Source organism: Nomascus leucogenys, chromosome 4 (assembly GCF_006542625.1).
Source record: "Nomascus leucogenys isolate Asia chromosome 4, Asia_NLE_v1, whole genome shotgun sequence".
Lineage (NCBI taxonomy): Eukaryota > Metazoa > Chordata > Mammalia > Primates > Hylobatidae > Nomascus > Nomascus leucogenys.
The window spans coordinates 114,947,492-114,969,324 of NC_044384.1; the positions used below are offsets into that span (position 1 = coordinate 114,947,492).

At 42.0% G+C, this 21,833-nt stretch overlaps 1 protein-coding gene across 2 annotated transcripts in view; it reads right to left on the reverse strand.

Moving 5' to 3' along the window:
- The window catches only part of STAC (SH3 and cysteine rich domain), a 169,671-nt gene that overhangs the window by 58,788 nt on the left and 89,050 nt on the right, over positions 1-21,833 (reverse strand). For both annotated transcript variants that reach the window (XM_003256840.3, XM_030812150.1), the window contains 3 exons: positions 7,635-7,735; positions 5,664-5,745; positions 4,473-4,588 (listed from right to left, as the gene is read on the reverse strand). In XM_003256840.3, the coding sequence (XP_003256888.1) occupies positions 4,473-4,588; positions 5,664-5,745; positions 7,635-7,735 (299 nt within the window). The remainder of the gene's footprint in view (positions 1-4,472; positions 4,589-5,663; positions 5,746-7,634; positions 7,736-21,833) is intronic.

The window sequence follows — 21,833 nt, forward strand, 5'->3', positions numbered from 1 at the left end:
GCATCAGCCCCAAATGAGGAGGCTGACATGTTCATTGCCTACTATGGAATGTTTCCAAGGAGGTCTGTTTGTCATAGTTCAGCAAAGCTCAGCACCATAGGAGCAGCCATCTATGGCTCGTGCAGATAGATTAGAGCCATCTCTGGGGAGCCGTCTCTCCGCAGTTGCCTCTATATGCTGGCTTTTCAGTTGCCCTTCCACCAATGCCAGCTTCCCACAAGCATGGAAGAGGCTTGCACTGAAGTGAGATGACCTACTGGCTCTCACCAAAGATTTGAGAAAGGATTGTTCAGGATGCTGGTCAAAGTGGACAGAGATCTCTTTACTCTGACCAGTTCTGTTTGTGCTTTTCCTTTGATTCCTGGGTGGCATCTACAAACAGTCTTGACTTGTAAGGGGAGATGGTTGCAGGCTGAGAGTGAGCTCTGTGTGGCTTTGGGGAAGCAACTCATTGACAGCAATGGCCCTCCTCACTCCCCTGAGAAAGGAGATGCAACGTGGAACATGGGGTTAGGAAGATGATTAGCGTTCTTGGATCTGTTTCAAACTTCAGATCCAGGCTTGTGGCCACTGTAAATGTGTCACTCAAATGCCATTCACACAGAGAGGGAGTTAAGAGCAAAGGTGAAGAGGAGAGAGATAGAGGGCTGATTTCTTTGGAAGCAAACTTTAGTTTTTGATTTAACTCAGTAATTCTCCAACTTTAATGTGCATCAGAATCACCTGGAGGGTTTTTTAAAATGGAAATTGTTGGGCTCCCCAAATCAGATTTTCAGATTTTGCAGATCTGAGAGACAGAAACCCAAATTTACATTTCTAACAAGTTTGCAGGTGATGCTGATGCTGCAGATTGGGAGACCACACACTGAGAACCACTGATTTAGCTCATTGCCAGCCCTCTATTACAGAAGTTTAGGCAGTTTTGACTGAGGAGGGTGCTCATTCATTCATTGATTCGTGCACTCACCACATTTGTATTGACACTCTACAAAGGGCTGGCAGAACCTGGGACTTTATATTGTTACAAAGTTCTCCAGGGGATTCTGATATGCCCCAGCATTTGAAAATCACTGGTATAAAGTAATGAAAACACAAAGCTGTGAATAAAAGAGTCCTTGCATTTAAGGAGGTTAGTCTAATTGAGGAGAGGACTGGGAAAGTGAGAGAAAAATCAAACAAAAAAGTGAAAATTACTAAGCAATATATAACTAATGGATTAATGAACTGGATGCTCTGGGGGACCAGGGAAGAGGTGGGTGCCCAACCAGACCCAGAAGCTTGGAGAGATGTTGTCTGAGAGAGGTGGAGATAGTTTGAATGTCTGGACAGAGCATGGCTATGCAGAAAACAGCTAACTGTGCCCAGAGCTTAAGCTGTGAGAAATGAAGTGTTGTGTGGATCCCGGAGGATTCTGAGGTCAGTCTTCAAAAGTCCCTTGTTAATTCTTCCTCATTCTTCACACATTTCTTGAGTATTCACTATGTGCCAGGCACTCTATGAGTCCCTGATGTAATGAGATGAGTAAGGAATGGGACCTAGATACTCACCAGATACTCAGTATTTATTCAGGGAATAGACACAAAAGCAGATGATTACAATGCAATCATGTATATTCTATAAGAAAGGAATTCTTGAAGGCTTGTGGGAGGAGCAACTCACCATGCATGGGGGAGTCTGGGGACTCTTCATTGTTTGTGTAAAAATAGAGTGGGTCTTAAAAAATTTCAGCTCGGTGGAGCAACATGTTCTAAGGAATGGATGTGGGGAGTTCAGGGGAAGTGGGTTTTTAGGGTAATGACAGGACTCATATGCCATGCCTAAGAGTTTGGGCATTGTTGTTCTGACATAAGCAACTTAATAGAGGATTTTAGTTAGGGAAGTTGCGCAAAGCCTTTCTTTAAGGGTTGATAAATCAGGGGGTACTGTTAAGGGTAGGTTCAAAAGGGTAGCACAGTTATTTCTTTATAATAATCTAGGTGAGAGATAATGAGGTTCAAACCTCTAGTACTGGTGATAAATACTAAGGGTATCTTTGATATTATTTCTGAGGTTTGAATGATAGGACCTAATCACTCATGGAATATGAGTTTAGTCTGAATCTGCTGACTTTGCAATATCTGTAGGACTGGTTTGGTTCTTGGGCAAGAGGAAATACCTGAGGGAGTCATCAATGTAGAGATGGTGCTTGAACCAAAGGAATGTGACAGATCAATCAAAGAGAGTAGAATAAGAAGACCAAGCAAAAGCAGACCTCTGGGAACACTCCAACTTAAGGAGTTACAGGAGGACACACATCAGAGAAGGAGATGGGCTGAGCAGAACAGGGAAGTTACCTTCGAGTAAGTCAGGGGTTTCTAACACTGCCCAAGCATGAGTGGCTCTGGGAAATGCCCTTCTCAGGTAACATATTTGCCATGTTAATGGATTACATCCTTGTTTAACTTCATAATAATCGGGTTCAAAGAAAACACTGTTAAGGCTAGATGCGTAATGAAAATGAAACAGCTGGGTGCAGTGGCATGCACCTGTAATCCCAGCTACTCAGTACACTCAGGCAGGAGGATCATTTGACTCCAGGAGTTTGAGGCCAGCCTGGGCAACACAGCAAGACCCCACCTCTAAAAAATTTTTTAAATGAATTAAAATATAGAACAGTAACAATTTCCATTCATTGAGTGTCAATTATGTCAGGCCCTGTGCTAAACACTTTATGTATGTTATTGTTACCCAACCTAAGCAGCCTTTATTTACATATAAATCCTACCCATGTATGCTCTGTATATTTTCATCACATTTAGCATCATTTTTATCCTTCTTTCAGTAAAAGAATTAGCATTATCTTTTGGATGCCAAATAACAATGATCTCCTCCCTAAGGAGGTCATCAGGTATCTTAAAATGACACACATTGTCCCCTCACTGCTTTGAGGCAATGTCTACTGAAGTGAAACATTTTTCATCTTTACTATGAAATGCTTCAGTACTCATATGACACAGTCATTATAATATCCTTAACACATGTATGTTACATTCTCAATCTTAATAAAATGGGATAAGACATATAAAAGTGTATTTTTTTTTAAATGGTAAACAATGCCACCATTGTCAGATTTCTTCGCTATTGGTTTGGCCTTCAGAAATAAGTTGCGAATTCTAAGGGTACAAAGCTATGTCTGCCTGTTCTTTTGTGTCCCCTACAGTGCTAGTAAACTGTAGGCCCTTCATTCATGTCTGCTAACTGAGTAGAAGAAAGAACTATCTGACGTCAATTTTATGTACAGTAAGAAAAAAGAGTAAAAATTATTTTTAGTTCTTTCCTCTTATAAATCAGTGGATGCATGAAGAACAGGGCTTTCAGTGAGTTTAAAGATGGCTTTGTGGCATCAGGCAGAGGACCTATAAACCTACCTACTTGCCTATCCGACCTATTTACCTACCTATGATCTTGTGGCTTAAACTGCACCCAATAGAGGACCTATAAACCTGCCTACTTGCCTACCCGACCTACATTCCTATTCACCTACCTACAATCTTGTGGCTTAACCTGCACTCAATGAGGAAGCTGCTTCAACTCGGTCTCTGAGAACCCCTCCCAGGCATGTGCCCTGCCCCTCTTCCCACAATCCACCTAGTCACTTGATGTTGAGAGGACTCAGTGGGGCAGACCATTTGAAGGCTCATCTGTGTCTTGCATGGAAGCTTCCAGTCCAGCAGGGGCTGCAACAATGGAACTGGAAACTAAGTGCTGGCTATCCTAAGTGGCCATGTGAACTGGAAGGTCCTTGCCTCTTTGCTGGAGGAATGGTGGCTTTCAGCATGGGCTGCAGAGTTGTATGGCATCTTGGAGCATTTATAGAAATTCTGGTTGAAACAACCAGAGAGAAGATGATGATAACAGGTCACAGAGATGCATGGAACAGTCAGTTTAAGTCAGATAAAACTTAGGAGAGATGCTTGGAAGGGTGAGTGTCCCACAGAGTCATAGTTAAGTACCTTTGAGAGGGCAGTTTTTGTGTGCAATCAAGAGGTGTGCCCTCTCTTACAGAGAAAAGACAAAAGATGTGAGAAATAGCTGCGTCTTTGAACTGGAATGTAGCTAAAAGAAAAACTGGAAATAGCCAGAATTTCCAAGTTCCTGACCATTGTTTGAGCCAAACATTTCTGTGTGTTGACTCATACGTTATCTAATATTGGTGGGAGGGTAAAGGAGAGGGGGTCCGTGGGAAGGGTCAAGGAGCATGAGGCCAAGGGGATGGTCTTTGGGCAGGAAAGTAAAATAATCCCTTGGTGTTGACAACAGGAAGTTAATCCTTAGTGGCTCAAAGTACTTTGGGTTTCTCTTTGGCAGGTGCCTGACTCCCTGCAGACCTGCCCTCATGAGGCAGTTAGGTGGAATCCCCCATACTGCAGTGCCTGAGGCCCGCTCTGCCCAAGACCACCACAGACAAACCGAGGAAGGAAGAGGATAATTACAGAGGTTCTGTGAGGTGAGTCAGAGCCACTGCCGGAGCTGCCCTTCTTTGTCCTCTGGGCCAGGGAGGTGCCGAAGCGGAGGGTCTCGTAGACAGGGTCCACCTTATTGCCACAGGCTGCAACAGAAGAGAAAGTTCATCTGAGGAAGCTCATCTGAGAGGATCCAGCCAACTCCCTGCCACATCTCCTGGGTGAACAGTGCCTGAGAAGCAGGCTCTGTGCAGAGGAACTTAGCCTCTGGGTAGACAGGGCTTTCATGGCCAAGTGTTCCTCACAGATGCACCCCCACCCAGCATGCTCCCATTTGCAGGTCCTGCCATGTACCAGCTAGTACTCTGCTCCCAAATTCTTCCTGATTGGATTTCCTCTTTCGTTATTCCTCTCTAATTTCCAGGTTCTTGCAGGGATCAGCTTTATCTCCTCTACTGGGAGGCTGTGCTCACCAAGGTACAAAGACTTGAGACACAAAGTTTGCAGTAGGAGGCAACTGTTTTAGAAATAACTTGTCACTACTGGGCCTCATTAATTTCTAATTGAAAGCTTTCTAATTTACAAATTTCTAGTTTAAAACTTGCCCCCCCTAAAAAAAAGCAAAAATAGATGTCGAGATTTTCAAAGAGAGAGAAAAAATAATAGAAGTAAACTGAAAGATATTGTTAGAGAAGAATCCAAGCCAAAGCTATCAATAAATATAGGGCATCTTTTGATCTGCATTAGAGAATAATATATTCACTGAGCTCCTACTAAGCATTGGTGTATAACCTATATTTATTTTTTATAGCAATTATGAAAAGCAGCAATTGCTGTTCTCATTTTGTGGGGGTTGACAGGTCAAGTAACTTGTTCAAAGACACACAGTTGTCAATAGGGAGCCGGGCTTTGAGCCTTGTCTGGGGGAAGCCATGCTCCGTGTTCTTTCCACTCCACCATGCTGCTGATGGTGGGATTACTAATCAGTAGCCTTTGGGATTTAGGTGTTTTCTGAGCTTCATCAGGGAGAGGATGAAAATTCCTGGAGAATTTGGTCCACTTTATGTTTCCCTTCCAGCAAACACACAGTCATACCCCAAATAGCCACCAAACAAACACACAGAGATACCCCATGGGTTTTGCAGCCGTGGGAGGACAGTAGCCATTAATGTTAACTTTGCTGCTTCAAACTCCACTCAACCCATCAATGTCCCAACTCACCAATGGGCATAACTTCTTTAATGCAGCCAAACTGTTCATGAATGAGCAAGGGGGAGCTGTAGTAACGCCGAAACCCCTTTGGCTGGAGAGAGAATGAGGAAGGCAAGGGGTTAATGTCACTGGAGATGGAGAAAACCACACAAGAGCTCCCTAAATAAAACCAATTGGTTTCTCCAGGAGCATCCTCCTGTCTCCCATTAACATGCTGCCTTATCCTGTAATTTCACAATTTAACCCCAGCAGGGACACAGAGGCAGGGAGGAATAGTGGCAACAAGCAAGTTACACTCTATCCAGAAAACAAGGTCCTGGCCCTGGCCTCCCCAGTCCTGCCTGTCCTCCTTCTGCAGTGCACTGCAGCCTCCTTTGCATCCCAGATCCTCATTGCCTCCTGGATTACAAGTGGACTGCCACATATTATTTCACCACAGTTTGTTATTGTGGGTTGTTAAAATAATATAAATAAAAGGCCTGGGCATGGGTAAGTGGACCTCAGAGGGAGGCCTACAAGCTCTTGTATATCTGAAGACTTTACCCAGAATCATTTGCTCTGTATTCTGGATTCTTTTCTCTGTTTTTCTGACCTCTCATTCATGGTCTGTCTTGGCTTATGGGAATCACCACTGGAGAAGGAGAAGGGGAAGCAGGGGAGGCAGAGGTTTGAGAAAAGAGACATTGCAAATCAGAGTAAATAGATAAACTAAGAACTTGGACTTAACTATACTCCATCACTGGATGGGAACTTGGTGGCCCAGTCCCTACTAGAATTCCAGAATCCTCTCTAATGTTCCTGGAAAGTGGTGTCCCTTGTCTTACACTGTCAGTGATGGGAGGGGGTGAAGGAGCATTCACTAACCCTGGAGGCAAGACATTATATTTTATTGTTAAGACTTAGTATCCACTGATCTTAGGTCATTCCTCAGGAGCCTCAAAGGACAATGGAGTTACTCTTCTAAATTTTAGGTCTAAAATTGTTGAAGACAGCTGTTGATGTCCTGTCTAATTATTCTCTAGGGTAGACATTCTTGGTCCTTTCTACAATTCTTTGGCCATCCTAGTTTCAAATACCCTCAAATGTGCTCTGGATTGCTTTCTGAAAAAAAATTTTTGAGACAGGTTCTCGCTCTGTCACCCAAGCTAGAGTGCAGTTGTGCAATAATGGCTTACTGAAACCTCTGCCTTCTGGGCTCAAGCGATCCTCTAATCTCAGCCTCCTGAGTAGCTGGAACTATAGGCACACACCACCACACTCAGCTAATTTTTAAATTTTTGTAGAGACAGGGTCAAGCCATGTTGCCCAGGCTGGTCTTGAACTCCTGGGCTTAAGCGATCAACCCACCTTGGTGTCCAAAGTGTTGGGATTATAGGTGTGAGCCATTGTGCCTGGCTTGAATTGCCTCTTAATCAATATGAGGCACCAGGACTGAAGCCCATCCTCCTGAGATGGTATGATCAGCCATCTCAAGAGCCATTCAGTCTCCCTTGGTTTGGCCAGCATGATTCTGTTAAAGTGGTGCAGATATTTATTACTCTCTCCTCTTTTGTGGGGGCTTAGCTCTTGTCCTCTCTTGCTACCCACTGAGCTGACCACCAAGGAAGCGCTAGGGTGAGCAACCATTAGTTTGCCTGGGGCTTAGGGGGCTCCTGAGATGCATGAATTTCACTTTTAAAACCTGAACAGTCCCAGGATGTGGGACTTTCAGTATTAAAACTGAGAAAGTGCCAACCTGGGAGAAGTTGGTCACTCTATTAATGACCTTGACTCCCTTTCAAGGTGGGGCATTGTTGATTAGGTTGACAAAGCCCTTGTCTTTGTTTTCTGATTACACCAATTAGGAAGCCAAGCTGGCAGCCAGTTCTGGGGTGCTTTGCACAGGGTTTCAGGGAAGGATTTCTGAGGGGGTGATCTCACTGCAGCAGGCAAGTGCCCTAGCAGAGAGGTGTGGGCCTCACTCCTGGCACAAGCCCTTACCAGCTTGCCCATGCACCGCTGGGGTGCCAGGCCATCTGTGCACTTGTGGTGGATGCTCATCTTACAGGCTTTGCAACGCAGTCCATGCTTAGCATTTGTTCCTGTCAGGTACATGGCAAACTTTAGTTAGGATACAACCTGCCGTTTCCTGCTGATTAGTCTAAAATCACAGAAAATGAGGTTCCCCAGGTAATTCTTTCCTACAACTTTTTCATGAAGCTTTCAAAATAGAAAAAATATATATATGGTAGATTCTTTTGCTTTCTCCTACATTTTCTACCTAAGGTATACACTCTGGTTTATCTCCATCTTTCCTATTCACTACTCCAGCAACTCTAAGCCTGCTCCATGCCCTTTGTTCTCTCAAGTCAAGCTAGTAAATTCCATTTTCTTTGCTTTTCATGTAGGTTACTCAATTCTACTTTTCTGTGTCTTACTGAGTAGTGCAAGTCCTGAAATTTCATGTATTTTCTTCTGTATTTCTATCACAGGATCTGAACTGTTGGACAAATTCTCAGGAAAATGACTGATTAAGGGGGAAGGGCAGGTCTGTGTGAGAGTGGGGCTGACAGTCTTCTAGAGGAAGAAGATGAGAATGATAATGAAATTGTGGCTGCGGTGAGTCATTTAGCTTCTTGGGACAGGGTGCTATCATGGAGTGAGAAGAAAGAAGGCTGAGAAGAAAAGGCAGAGAGCCATCCTGGTATCTGCATGCACAAAGGCCCAAGGCAGGAGCACTGGAGAGGAACTGGGAGGCCCAGTAAGAGGGCAGGGTGTGGGGGCTTCAGGAAGATGGCAGGTGCTGCACACTGTTGTTCATTATTTCAGAAAGTGGCTGGATAAAGATTAAGACAGGATGTTAAAATGGGTGTGTTCTGCCTTCATCTAGTCTAAGACAAGAGAATGCCATCTGCTCTGATATCCCAAAGTAAGATGGTAGGTTCCCAGGCAGGTCTAAGAAAGGTGCCAAAATGGATTTTTCCCACTCTTAGATGACCAAGCATCTCATGTATTAGAAAAGAGGAAGAAAGATGAGGTAGTGGAGAGAGTATTTCTTTGCAGAGTTGTTGAGGCACTATCAGTCTTATCCCTCCTCCTTTACCATGATGAGAAGGATGGGGTGTGCTCTGTTGTCTCCTCAGTCCTGAGAGGGTCTCAAGAAGGCTATTTTAACAGCTTGACCTATGTGAGTCTGTGGGACATAAGACTGTGGCCATACCCGTTCTTGGAAAAACCTAAAAATAAGAGACGTGGGTGGCCAGGGGTCCTGTCAGCCTACTGAGGAGACAGCTGTGTGAACAAGGCCTGCACTCCAAAAGCTTGTTAGGAAAAGGGTTGGTGAGTCCAACAAGTATGTGATTCTCATGGATCAGATATGGATTATGTAGAATGCTATCCAAGATGACAACCTGGAGAGACAACAGGATTTCAACAAAGTAAGTCTCTTTAGAGGGGAGATACAGGAATGAATATGTCCATGTAGTATGAGACATGAAGTCAAGATACCCCACTGTACAGCACAGCTGTGCACAGACCCAAAGTGAGGATGTCCTAAGATTACAAAATCCACCCTCTTCTCCACAACTGCCTCACCATCTAGCCAGTCTCACTGCTTCATCTCTTTTTGTCCTCCTCCAATTCAATGTGTGTGCAGTGGTGGGGTAATGTTTTAAAAATGTAATCAAATAATCTCTATGTCTTGCTTAAACATCTTTCAGCAGGTTCTCTCTGCCTTTCTGATGTGTTATAAGGTGCTCATCATACTGGTGAGGCTCTGCATGCTTTGGGAGCCCACCTTTAACTTAATCTCAGGTCAATCCCTCTTGTTCACCATGCTTTAGCCATGTGGTCTTCTTATAGTTCCTTGAATACTCGAGCTCTTTAATTCCTCAGCTCTCTACACATGCTGCTTCATATGCTTGGAATGCTGTTTCTGTCACTCTTCAGTTGGCTAGCAACCCCTCAGTCTGTGGATCTCTTGGCATTTCAATGAAGCTTTCTTGAAAACATTTCCCACCCCTGTCTAAATTATCCTTTTCCTCTTACTTTTTCTCCCAACACTCTGTGGTTATCTTTCACATCATTTATCACAATTATTATTTATTTGAAAGTTTGTTTTAGTCTGCCTTTCCCTCTGGACCATGAACTCAATAAGGCTAAGGACTGTGTCTGTTAATTTGCCTCAATATTCCCAGCTCTTGAGCATGATGCCTGATAAACACATTTTTTCATAGTCACTCATGAACTGAAGCAATGGTGGCTGGTTTGAGATAATTCATGGAAGTTGATTAATCAATGATGCATAAATAGTATTCAAGAGCTGAAAGGGGGAACTTGAAGATCTATTTGTATTATTTCATTTCAAAGATGAGATGCCTAAGGGTCCAAGTGGTAGAAGATTTGCCCCAGGTTGGAGAAGGTCTTGCCTAGTTTCACTCTTTCATTGCTTGTCCTAAATATTTCCTCCGTTTATTTGGGTTGTTTAACCTACATAAAGATGATGCTGGGGCTAACTGGATGATAAAATAAGGGTGGGTAAGAACCTGGCATGCAACCTGGAAAAGCAACAGGCAAACCCCTGAATGAGAAAAGAGTTAGAAACCCTTCAGGAGGTATGTTACCTGAAAACTTTCCTCAGGATGGCGTCATTTAATATGATGTGTGTCTGCTGTCATAATCACTTCACAGAAAGTTGAAGTGACACATACACTATAAATTATTGGGCATGTATGCTTGTTTATAAATACAAGGATAAGGATAAAGTCCCTTTTCCTTTTTGAGAATAACTATTTAGCTGAAAGACTGCTATGCTTTTAAAAGACTGGACTTTGAAAGCAATTACTTACTTTTCATTTTCAAATTAGAGAATGCAATTTGTGCTCTATGTGGGAATTTAAGTAAAAGCTTCAAAGAGGAAGTTATTTCATTGTGTGCTGGACTCTGAAATAGCATCATTATATGTTAAAATATATATATTTTATTCAGACCCAAACACCGTGATTTCAGTTTTCCTTGTCTGTTCTTATACATGTAGTATACTGTTTTGTATGAACCAGACCACCAGCAATTATTTGGTTTCTGATGTTCCAATGTCCACTCTGGAATAACAAGAATGATTGAAGAGGAAGCTTGCGTTCTGCAGCTCAGAGAATAGTTCAAAGGAATAATTCACATCACAGCAGTGGCATTAGTTTATTGTAGCAAGATATGGAGAAGCCATGGTCTGACTTGTTTTATCGCTAGTGACCCCCATCACAAAGTCTTTGCTGCAAGTGACCCTTACGCCTGAGTAGAGTGGGAAAAACATAGTTTTAAATTTGAATCTGTCTCAGACTGACTCTTTAAATTTAAGAAAACTACTAGCATTTCTGGAACCTCAGCTAAATCATTAAATGGGACTAGTACTACCTACTCTCAGAGTTGCTAATAGAATAGTATCATAATGTATGCAAAAGGATTGCATGGGTTTAAATACCTGGAAACAAAGATGCCACTGAACTTTGGATAAACAATGGTGGACTGTTCATATAAATTTCCCACTTAGTCCTACCAACACCCTACTAAAATTACAGTCCAGGAATTTAAAAACAAAGCATATACTCTGAAGAACAAGGTTATTGGGAGAAACAGCAAGAGTAGATGAGAGTTTAACATATATTTGGAAGATAAAAGGCAAGTGGAGATATGGTAAGCAACTTAGTAGATGATAGGAAGACTGAATTTCTCAATAACAACTTGGAAACTAGAAGAAGATGAAATTTCAAAAGCTGTTAAAATTTTCTGAGAAAAAAAGATTTGCAACCCAGAGTTTTATACCCAGCCAAATTATTAACATGTATGAAGGTAGAATAAAGATATTTTCCAATCTTCAGGGGTTCAGAATATTTACTTTACACACACGTTTTCTTAGAAAACTTCTAGAGAATATGACTCAGAAAAATGAGGGACTAAGTCAAGAAAGAGGAAAATATCAGATCCAGTACATAACAGAAGAACTGACAACTGACACTGAGGAGAGGTAAGCGGTATCCCATTGTGATAACTCTGCAGTACCTGTACACTGGAGCATCAAGAAGAAGTAAGGCAGCAGACTTGGAAAAAAATAGCACTTAAAAGTGTATTGATAGCCAGATGCAGTGGTTCATGTGTATAATCCCAGCACTTTGGGAGGCCAAGATGGGGGAAGGCCAGGAATTTGAGGCCAGGAGTTCGAGACTAGCCTGGGCAACATGGTGAAACTCCGTCTCTACTACAAATTCAAAAACTAGCTGGGTGTGGTGGTTCGTGCCTGTAATCCCAGCACTTTGGGAAGCTGAGGTGGGCAGATCACTTGAGGTCAGAAGTTTGAAACCAGCCTGGCCAAAATACCCATCTTTACTAAAAATTCAAAAATTAGCTGGGCATGGTTACATGTGCCCTGTAGTCCCAGTTACTCGGGAGACTGAAGCATGAGAATCGCTTGAACCCAGGAGACAGAGGCTGCAGTGAGCCGAGACTGTGCCACTGCGCTCCTGCCTAGGTGACAGAGTGAGATTTTGTCTCAATAAAATGAATAAATAAATAAATAAAAGTTTATTGATACCTTTGAGGTTTTGATACTACAATAGATATGGCATTTGACAAATCTGTGAAGGCATTTGAAAAAAATAATTATAGATACATGAAATGTTTAGGAAGTAAAAAAGGTAATTTTTAATTTGGGGAAAAATAAAATCTGCGTAAGATTGTAAGAAATGTACAATACTTGAATCAGAAGTTAACAATAGTCACAATAGGGCATAAATTGGCCATGTATCACAAAATTGTGATAAAACTACTTGGGAAGATGGAAGTAAGGAAGCAAAGATTGTGATATGACTCTTTGTGGAACGTGACAGCGAGGAAGAAAGAAACAAAGGGTGTTGCTGGAGATGTGAGAGCTGAACCCTCATCTTCTATAGCAGGAGCCCAACAGTCAATAAACAGCAGCAGAAGCATAGCATTTAGAAATGCTGAAATAAGTGACTGAAGAAACAATGAAAGAGGACAAAAGTGGTTGCCTTTCAGACGCGAATCTGGGATGAGACAGTTTCTGTTGTAGAACTTTCAGTACCATCTGCCTTTAAACTATTCTCATGAACTACTGTAACAAAAAGCAGATTAAAAAAATGAAGTCTCTGGAAACATGGTCAAGTCATCCCTCGGAATGATGTGGCTCTTGGGATATGGAGATGTTGGGAAAACATGGGGCTAGCTCATCACATGAGTCATCAGTTCTTCCCTGGACATTTGAAGTTCTGGGCTAAATTAAGACAGTTTTATGAGTTACAGCTGAAAATTATTAAAAATGTTAGTCATGATGTTCAAATGGAGTTTGGAATGGATCAATGCAAGCCAATACAACACTGATTAGGAGGTAGACAGTGGGCTGTTTTATGAGCGTGGTATCATTTACCACTATGCTTAAGTGAGCTGTCTTCAGAGAGCCAAATATTGGAGCACAAAGACATCTGTACATAAGTGTTGGAAGAAAATATTGAAAAGCTTTTCTCAATGCTGGTGGCTGAACCTACTACACTAAAGAGCATGCATCCACTTTTTTTTTTAAATGAAATTAATTACATATATCTGTAAAATAATTGGCTGGACTCATTTTGATAAGATTTTGTCATTGAGGCATTGCTTAATCCTCAATCCAATTTCATATAATGTCAGAGTTAAAGATAAAACAGGATAAAATGGTGATTTACAATTGAGACTACTCAACTACAGAAATAATTTGGAGAATGAGTAAACATAAACTTGTATAAGAAAAGAAATGTAATCAGTACAGTACTTAAATCAACAATGAACAACAGTTATAATTCTTGTTAATAATTAGTCTGCTTCCAGATTACACAAGTATAGAATTACTCCTATAATTTATTTGATGAAATTAGTATAAATTAGACAAAAAGACTCTTTACTATGATTTAAGAAAAAAAATTTTAAAAATCTGTAACTACATATATAGAAATGTCCATAAATATTGCTTAGATTATATAAAATATCTATAAGTGATTCTAAGGTAAATACAGGCAAGATAGTCCAAAGACTTTCTAGGCATCTGCTTTTCCAGGTTTAGCTATTGGATTCCTCTCAACATCCCCCAGTATAGGGGCATGGCTGGGAGAGGAGGCTGTGAGGGATGCCTGCATCAAGAGTTGCGCAGAGCCCAGAGAAGGTCAAATGATCATGTCACAGATGGGTCTTAAAGCTGGAGAGAGGAGAGCAAAAGCAATGGATAATTTTTAGTGCCAAGGCACACAAGAGGAATTTAAGGGCTAAGGATGATGCAAACAGTAATAATGATGACAGAGTCAGTACTTTTAAACTAAAGGCTATAACAAAACTGGTGCTAGACAATAAAAACAGGCCTAATAATGCAGCTAGCTCTATTCATCAGCAGTTTGTCCTTGAATATACACTAACACAAGGAAGAAACAGAAACACATGGAGATCACTGAAGCAGCTCTCCACCATGCAACCCCTCCCTACTTCCCTTGCTTCATTTTCAACTGACACCTTGGGTTCCTCCTTTGCTTTATCAGATCATTTATGGTTCCTGGTAATGGTGGCTGGGTCACGCCTCTTGAGGGCTGCTCATGCTGCCTTCCCTGCCTTTCTTGTTTGACTGGTAAACAGTCTTACTTTCTATGAACCACCTCTAAGTACTTTCCAAAGCCTCCTGCACACACATCCTCCTTCCCTCCACAGGGAACCCCCCACTCTCCTCTGTCCCCTCATTGTTCTCAGAGCACCTATTACAACAGGATATCCCCTCTTCTATTATGTGGGACTTGACATGAAATGGTGGTTTCTTTACCTCTGGGTCCCTGTGGTCAGTGAAGTGCTTGGTACAAAGTACATCACTGTCCATCAGGAAAGATTAGCCTACCCAGGCCTGGGCAGGACAAATGTCCAGGCCGAGAGAACACTGGGGCTTCGCCCTTTAATTCTATGGAAAGAGTTGGACTTCTTTATGTGGCCCCTGACTTCTGGAGGCCTGCATGACGACCAGGTTCAAGTCTGCCTACAGATCTTTATGTATGGGCTTCCAGCTGGCTAGCCTTGCTTTTTATTCCAGTGTTCTAATGTGACTGCATCTAGAACCCTCTAACCTCCCAGGTCACCCTGTAACGCAGGCCAGATACTGTTCCATCAGACTCCTGCCTGACCTAGGAGGCTGGCTGAAAGCTGATTCGGGGAGTCACTCTCTCTGTCTCTGCTACTGGCTCTTCATATCCTCCTACTCTCCTCAAAGTAGATGTTGAAATCTATCTGGACAAGAACTAAGTTAGCTGTGCCTCTTGACCTTTTTAATTTTGCTTGTGGACTTCTCCCTGTTAATAGCTTGCGTTGGCCTCTGCCTCCTCCTTATAGAATGAGTTTTCACCATGCCTCCCCAGGTGACCCACGACAGCCTCTGTGAATGCTTAGTTATCCTGACAGATGCTTCAGATTTCTATTACTGCTTTTACCTCATATATATAACCCAGAAATGCCTACAATCATATACCTAAACACATGTAATAGTAGGAGTGTGGAAGCATAACAATTTAGCCATAGTTTCATGTAGTGATTCAATGCAAAGGCAACTGACTAAACACATAAATAATGGCCTGAATGATCACATATGTGGAATATTGAGTTCCACAATCAAAGGAATGCATAAATTATACATCCTTAGTGCCATTATTGAAACCTGTGGCTTCAAAATCTAAGAAATCACGATGATTTGAAGAAGTCAATGCTCCATAGCAGAATTTAAAAAAAAATAACGTGTGATGTATTTTCATTACTTTCACATGCTACTTCTCTTTGATGTGGAGTAATGATGTGGAGACAATTTCTAAGATTCTGAAATCACATAAAGCTAGCTAAACCAAATGGAGCCACTGAGCATGATTTTCCCCCTTCTCATATAGACAAAGGGTAATTTGAAAGAAAAAAGATGAATTGAGGAAAAAATCAAACTAAGTTTGGAAGAGTTTGTCGGTGAATATACAAACACACACACACACACACACACACACACACACGAGAAAAGCCATTGTATGAGAAGTCAGAAACTTGAATTTTCATCCTGATTCTACTTTTTCACTTCTGTATTCTTACATTTGAATAGGAAGGAAAAAAGGTAGGAAGGGATTAAAAATGATTGAACTCTTAGGCACCATTAGGCAATTTCCTGGATGCTTCCTTGCTTTATTAATAAAAGAACATTACCTTTTATATTAAAAATATTATTATAACGGGGAAGTAGGGATCATAGATAACTTCATTGGAAAGAATGAATAAATGTTGAGTTGGGATGGGTACATAATTCACTGGCTGTGGAGCTCATATTGAAACTTTTCTCTCCTCTTATGATCTCAGCAGTCTGTGTGGCATTTCCATTGCTTTATTTTTATAGGTGGTGTATGAAGGCCCAACAATATGCAGCTAGTGAGGACAGGAACAGGACTAGGGTCCCAGTCTACACAACCCTGAAGCCCAGCTCACTTCCCTGCTCCTCATTGCCTCTGCCAGCCATCTGCACGCTGACAGATCTCTACTCTGTTCTGGTCTAGATTTCTTCCACTGAAAGTGAAAGGGCATCTGTGGGTCTCTCAATACTGTCTATGATAATGATAAAATTAAAATATGTATATGTAACCATGGTCAATGAGGATGAGGTTGAGAGAGAAGTAGCAAGAGTTTGCAGGTGCCAAAAGTTTACCTTAGAAGATTCTGGGGCTGCAACTATCCTGGCCCAATACCCTCTTTGGAAGGGACATTTGTCTCTTTGGAAGAGAAATGTGATTCTCATCACATTTGTGGTGGGTTACATATAGGCTCTCATAGTTGACAAATGTGAACAGGAATTTTCAGGGTGGCCAGCTGCTGTAGAGATGTGGGTACCCATGATAGATTCCTATAAGGGTCTACAGCCCAGTATATATACTACAGTCTAGTGTAGGCCTTTGAAAATATGTAGCATGCACACACTATTGCCAAGGCCTCCAAGCTGGTGATTACATACACTATCACTAACACATTAGAAGTTAAAGGTGCAGATGCTAATGTAAGTGTATGCTGCTATTTCTAGTTTTGTCACAGACCTACCTATTCAGGGGCTTAGTTTTGCTTTTTAGAATGATATTGATGAATAGTCCTTATTTAATAAAAACAATGTTCTCAGCTTTGTTGATTCTTTTAAAAGCTTTGAAGAGTGAAGCTAGGGTGGCGAAGTTCAAATGTAGGAATACAGAAGTAAAAAAAGTAGGATAACAGTTTTACAAATTTTTAAAACCTCTATGTATAAATTATATTATATTTGGGTGTTCATATATGAATATGTATGTGTATGTACATACATATATAGTTTATAAAGACACCATGGCAGAGTGGTAAAAGTCATGCTTAAGGCATCAAAAAACTTAGGTAACAGTATTCAGCTCTGAGACTTTGAACCAGGCACTTGATCTCTGAGCCTCAGTCTGCGCATCTGAGAAAGGCTGTCATGAGCACAAAATGGGAAAATTAAGGGGCCCTGTCTTTGGAAAACATACATCTCCATGCAAAAGTAAGTGGTGTGATGGCTAGAGGGTGTATCATCTGCAATTCCCCATAGTGATTTTCCTGAGGTCATGATTTCCAGATTCTTTAGGCTGAACTGCACATAGCTAACTCAGGTATGTCACCTGTGATCAGGCATGACCTCAGATAAAGCACAGGCTACATGGTTTGGCTGTGCCCCCACCCAAATCTCAACTTGAATTGTATCTCCCAGAATTCCCATGTGTTGTGGGAGGTACCCAGGGGGAGGTAATTGAATCATGCGGCCGGTCTTTCCTGTGCTATTCTTGTGATAGTGAATAAGTCTCACGAGATCTGATGGGTTTATCAGGGGTTTCTGCTTTTGCTTCCTCCTCATTTTCTCTTGCCACTGCCATGTAAGAAGTGCCTTTTGCCTCCCGCCATGATTCTGAGGCGTCTCCAGCCATGTGGAACTATAAGTCCAATTAAACCTCTTTTTGTTTCCAGTTTCAGGTATGTCTTTATCAGCAGCATGAAAACAGACTAATACAGTAAATTGGTACCAGTAGAGTGGGGCATTGCTGAAAAGATACCTGAAAATGTGGAAGTGACTTTGGAACTGCATAATAGGCAGAGGGTGGAACAATTTGGAGGGCTCAGAAGAGGACAACAAAAGGTGGGAAAGTTTAGAACTTCCTAAAGACTTGTTGAATGGCTTTGCCCAAAATGCCGATAGCGATATGGATAATAAGATCCAGGCTGAGGTGGTCTCAGGTGGAGATGAGGAACTTGTTGGGAACTGGAGCAAAAGTGACTTTTGTTATGTTTTAGCAAAGAGACTGGGTGGCATTTTGCCCCTGCCATAGAGATCTGTAGAACTTTGAGCTTGAGAAAGATGATTTAGGGTATCTGGTGGAAGAAGTTTCTAAGCAGCAAAGCATTCAAGAGGTGACTTGGGTGCTGTTAAAAGCATTCAGTTTTAAAAGGGAAACAGCATCAAAGTTCAGAAAATGTGCAGTCCCACTATGCTATAGAAAAGAAAAACCCATTTTCTGGGGAGAAATTCAAGCTGGCTGCTGAAATTTGCTTAAGTAGCAAGGAGCCCAATGTTAATCCCCAAGACCATGGGGAAAATGTCTCCAGGGCATATCAGAGGGCTTCATGGCAGCCCCTCCCATCACAGGCCTGGAGGCACAGGAAGAAGAAGTGGTTTCGTGGACCGGGCCCAGGGCCCCCACACTAGGGACTTGGTGCCCTGTGTCCCAGTCACTCCAGCCATGGCTGAAAGAGGCCAATGTAAAGCTTGGGCTGTGGCTTCAGAGGGTGGAAGCCCCAATCTGTGGCAGCTTCTATGTGATGTTGAGCCTGTGGGTGCACAGAAGTCAAGAACTGAGGTTTGGGAACCTCCGCCTAGATTTCAGAAGATGTAGGGAAACGCCTGGATGTGCAGGCAAAAGTTTGCTGCAGGGGCGGGGCCCTTGTGGAGAACCTTGGCCAGGGCAATGCAGAAGGGAAATGTGGGGTGGGAGGGAGCCCCCACACAGAGTCCCACACAGAGTCCCTACTGGGGCACTGCCTAGTGGAGCTGTGAGAAGAGGGCCACCATCCTCCAGACCCCAGAATGGTAGATCCACTGACAGCTTGCACCGTGTGCCTGGACAAGCAGCAGACACTGAATGCCAGCCTATGAAAGCAGCTGGGAGGGAGGCTGTACTCTGCACACCCACAGAGGCAGAGCTGCCCAAGACGATGGGAACCCACCTCTTGCATCAGCATGGCCTGGATACGAGACTTGGAGTCAAAGGAGATCATTTTGGAGCTTTAAAATTTGACAGCCCCAATGAATTTTGGACTTGCATGGGCCCTTAACTCCTTTGTTTTGGCCAATTTCTCCCATCTGGAACAGCTATATTTACCTAATACCTGTATCCCCATAATAGGAAGTAACTAGCTTGCTTTTGATTTTACAGGCTCATAGGTGTAAGGGACTTGCCTTGTCTCAGATGAGACTTTGAACTGTGGACTTTTAGGTTAATGCTGAAATGAATGAAGACTTTTGGGGACTGTTGGGAAGGCATGATTGGTTTTGAAATGTAAGGACATGAGATTTGGGAGGGGTTGGGGTGGAATGATATGGTTTGGCTGTGCTCACATCCAAATCTCACTTGAATTGTATCTCCCAGAATTCCCATGTGTTGTGGGAGGGACCCACTGGGAGGTAATTGAAACATGGGGGCTGGTCTTTCCCTTGCTATTCTTGTGATAGTGAATAAGTCTCACGAGAACTGATAGGTTTATCAGGGGTTTCTGCTTTTTCTTCCTCCTCATTCTCTCTTGCTGCTGCCATGTAAGAAGTGCCTTTTGCCTCCTGCCGTGATTCTGAGGCCTCCCCAGCCATGTGGAACTGTAAGTGCAATTAAACCTCTTTTTGTTCCCAGTTTCGGGTATGTCTGTATCAGCATCATGAAAATGGACTAATACAACAGGTCTATATATAGCACTCTACTCTCCGTTATAAACAACTTCCAAATTCCTCCCTTATATCTTAATTGATAAGCAATTAAGTTGATCCTTGCTTTATAAAAGTTCACTTTAAACATAAAAGTAGGTAACGTGAAAATTTTTGCACCAAATCAAGAATTCTGGCCATACTTCATGAACTTCAAAATCTGGCAAGATTAGCCTCTTGGGAGAAATCATCGGCAGTCATTTTTGATAGCATTTAAAATGGGAGATTTTGAAGATGGCAGACAGGAGGCAGGACTAGCTTGCAGATCCCACTTGGGGAGACAGCAGCTTGTGCAGACTCACATCATGAACTTTTGCTCTAAGAACTACCACAGGAGCATACCAGGAAAGCTGAGAGAATCAACAGACCTTTTGAAGAAACTGGATCACTGCTACAGACTCCCTGAGACACGAAAAACTTATGAAAGCTGATGTGCTCTTGAATGTGCTACCTCCTGGCTGGAGGCCAACCAACACAAAACCAGTGAAATAAACAGAAACATAACCAAGGACTCACAGAGTCTGCTTCACCCCCCAGCTACCTCCACTGGAGCCGGTCCTGGAATCCATAGCTGAAAGACCTGAAGATGGATCACATCACAGGACTCTTTGCAGATACTCCCCAGTACCAGCTTGGAGCCTGGTAGCTCTGCTGGGTGACTAGACTCAGAAAAGCAAAAATGATCACTACTATTTGGCTTTCAGGAAGCCCCATTCCTAGGGGAAACAGGAGAACGCCACATCAAGGGAGCACCCTGTGGGACAAAAGAATCTCACAGCAGCCCTTGAATCCCAAATCTCCCCTCTGACATAGTCTATTCAAATGAGAAAGAACCAGAAAAACAATTCCGGTAATATGACAAAACAAGGTTCTTTAACACCTCCAAAAGATCATGCCAGCTCACTGGTAATGAATCCAAACCAAGATGAAATCTCTGAATTGCCAGAAAAAAAATTCAGGTCAATTATTAAGCTAATCAAGGAGGCACCAGAGAAAGATGAACTACAATGTAAAGAAATAAAAAACATGATACAGGATATGAATGCAAAATTGTTCAGTGAAATAGGTAGCATAAATGAAAAACAGTCACAACTTCTGAAAATCAAGGACACTTAGAAAAATGCAAAATGCACTGGAAAGTCTTGGCAATAGAATCAAACAAGCACAAGAAAGAATTTCAGAACTTGAAGACAAGGCTTTTGAATTAACCCAATCCATCAAAGAAAAAGAAAATAAATTAAAAAAAAATGAACAAAGCCTCCAAGAAGTTTGGGACATCCAAACCTAAAAGTAATTGGGGTTCCCAGGGAAGAAGAGAAATCTAAAAGTTTAGAAAGCATATATGAGGGAATAATCGAGGAAAACTTCCCTGGCCTTGCTAGAGATCTAGACATCTGAATACAAGACGCTCAAAGAACACCTGGGAAATTCATCACAAAAGATCATTGCCTAGGCACATAGTCATCAGTTTATCTAAAGTCAAGACGAAGGAAAGAATCCTAAGAGCTGTGAGTCAAAAGCATCAGATAACCTATAAATGAAAACCTATGAGATTAACAGCAGATTTCTCAGCCCAAATCTTATAAGCGAGAAGGGATTAAGGTCCTATTTGTAGCCTCCTTAAACAGAACAATTATCAGCCAATAATTTTTTATCCAGAAAGACTAAGCTTCATAAATGAAGGAAAGATACAGTCTTTGCAGGCAAACAAATGTTGAGAATTAGCCACTACCAAGCCAGCACTGCAAGAACTGCTAAAAGAACCTCTCAGTCCTGAAACATACCATTGGAATACACCAAAATAGAACCTCCTTACATCATAAATCTCACAGGACCTATGTAACAATAACACAATGAAAAAAAAGGTATTCAGGCAACAAATGGCATGATGAATAGAATAGCATCTCACATCTCAACACCAACATTGAATGTAAATGACCTAAATGCTCCACTTAAAATATACAGAATGGGAGAATGGATTGGAATTTACCAACCAAGTTTCTGCTGTCTTCAGGAGACTCAGCTAATACATAACGACTCACAAAAACTTAAGGTAAAGGGGTGGAAAAAGATTTTACATGCAATTGGACACCAAAAGTGAGCAAGAGTAGCTATTCTTATATAAGACAAAACAAACTTTAAAGCAAATG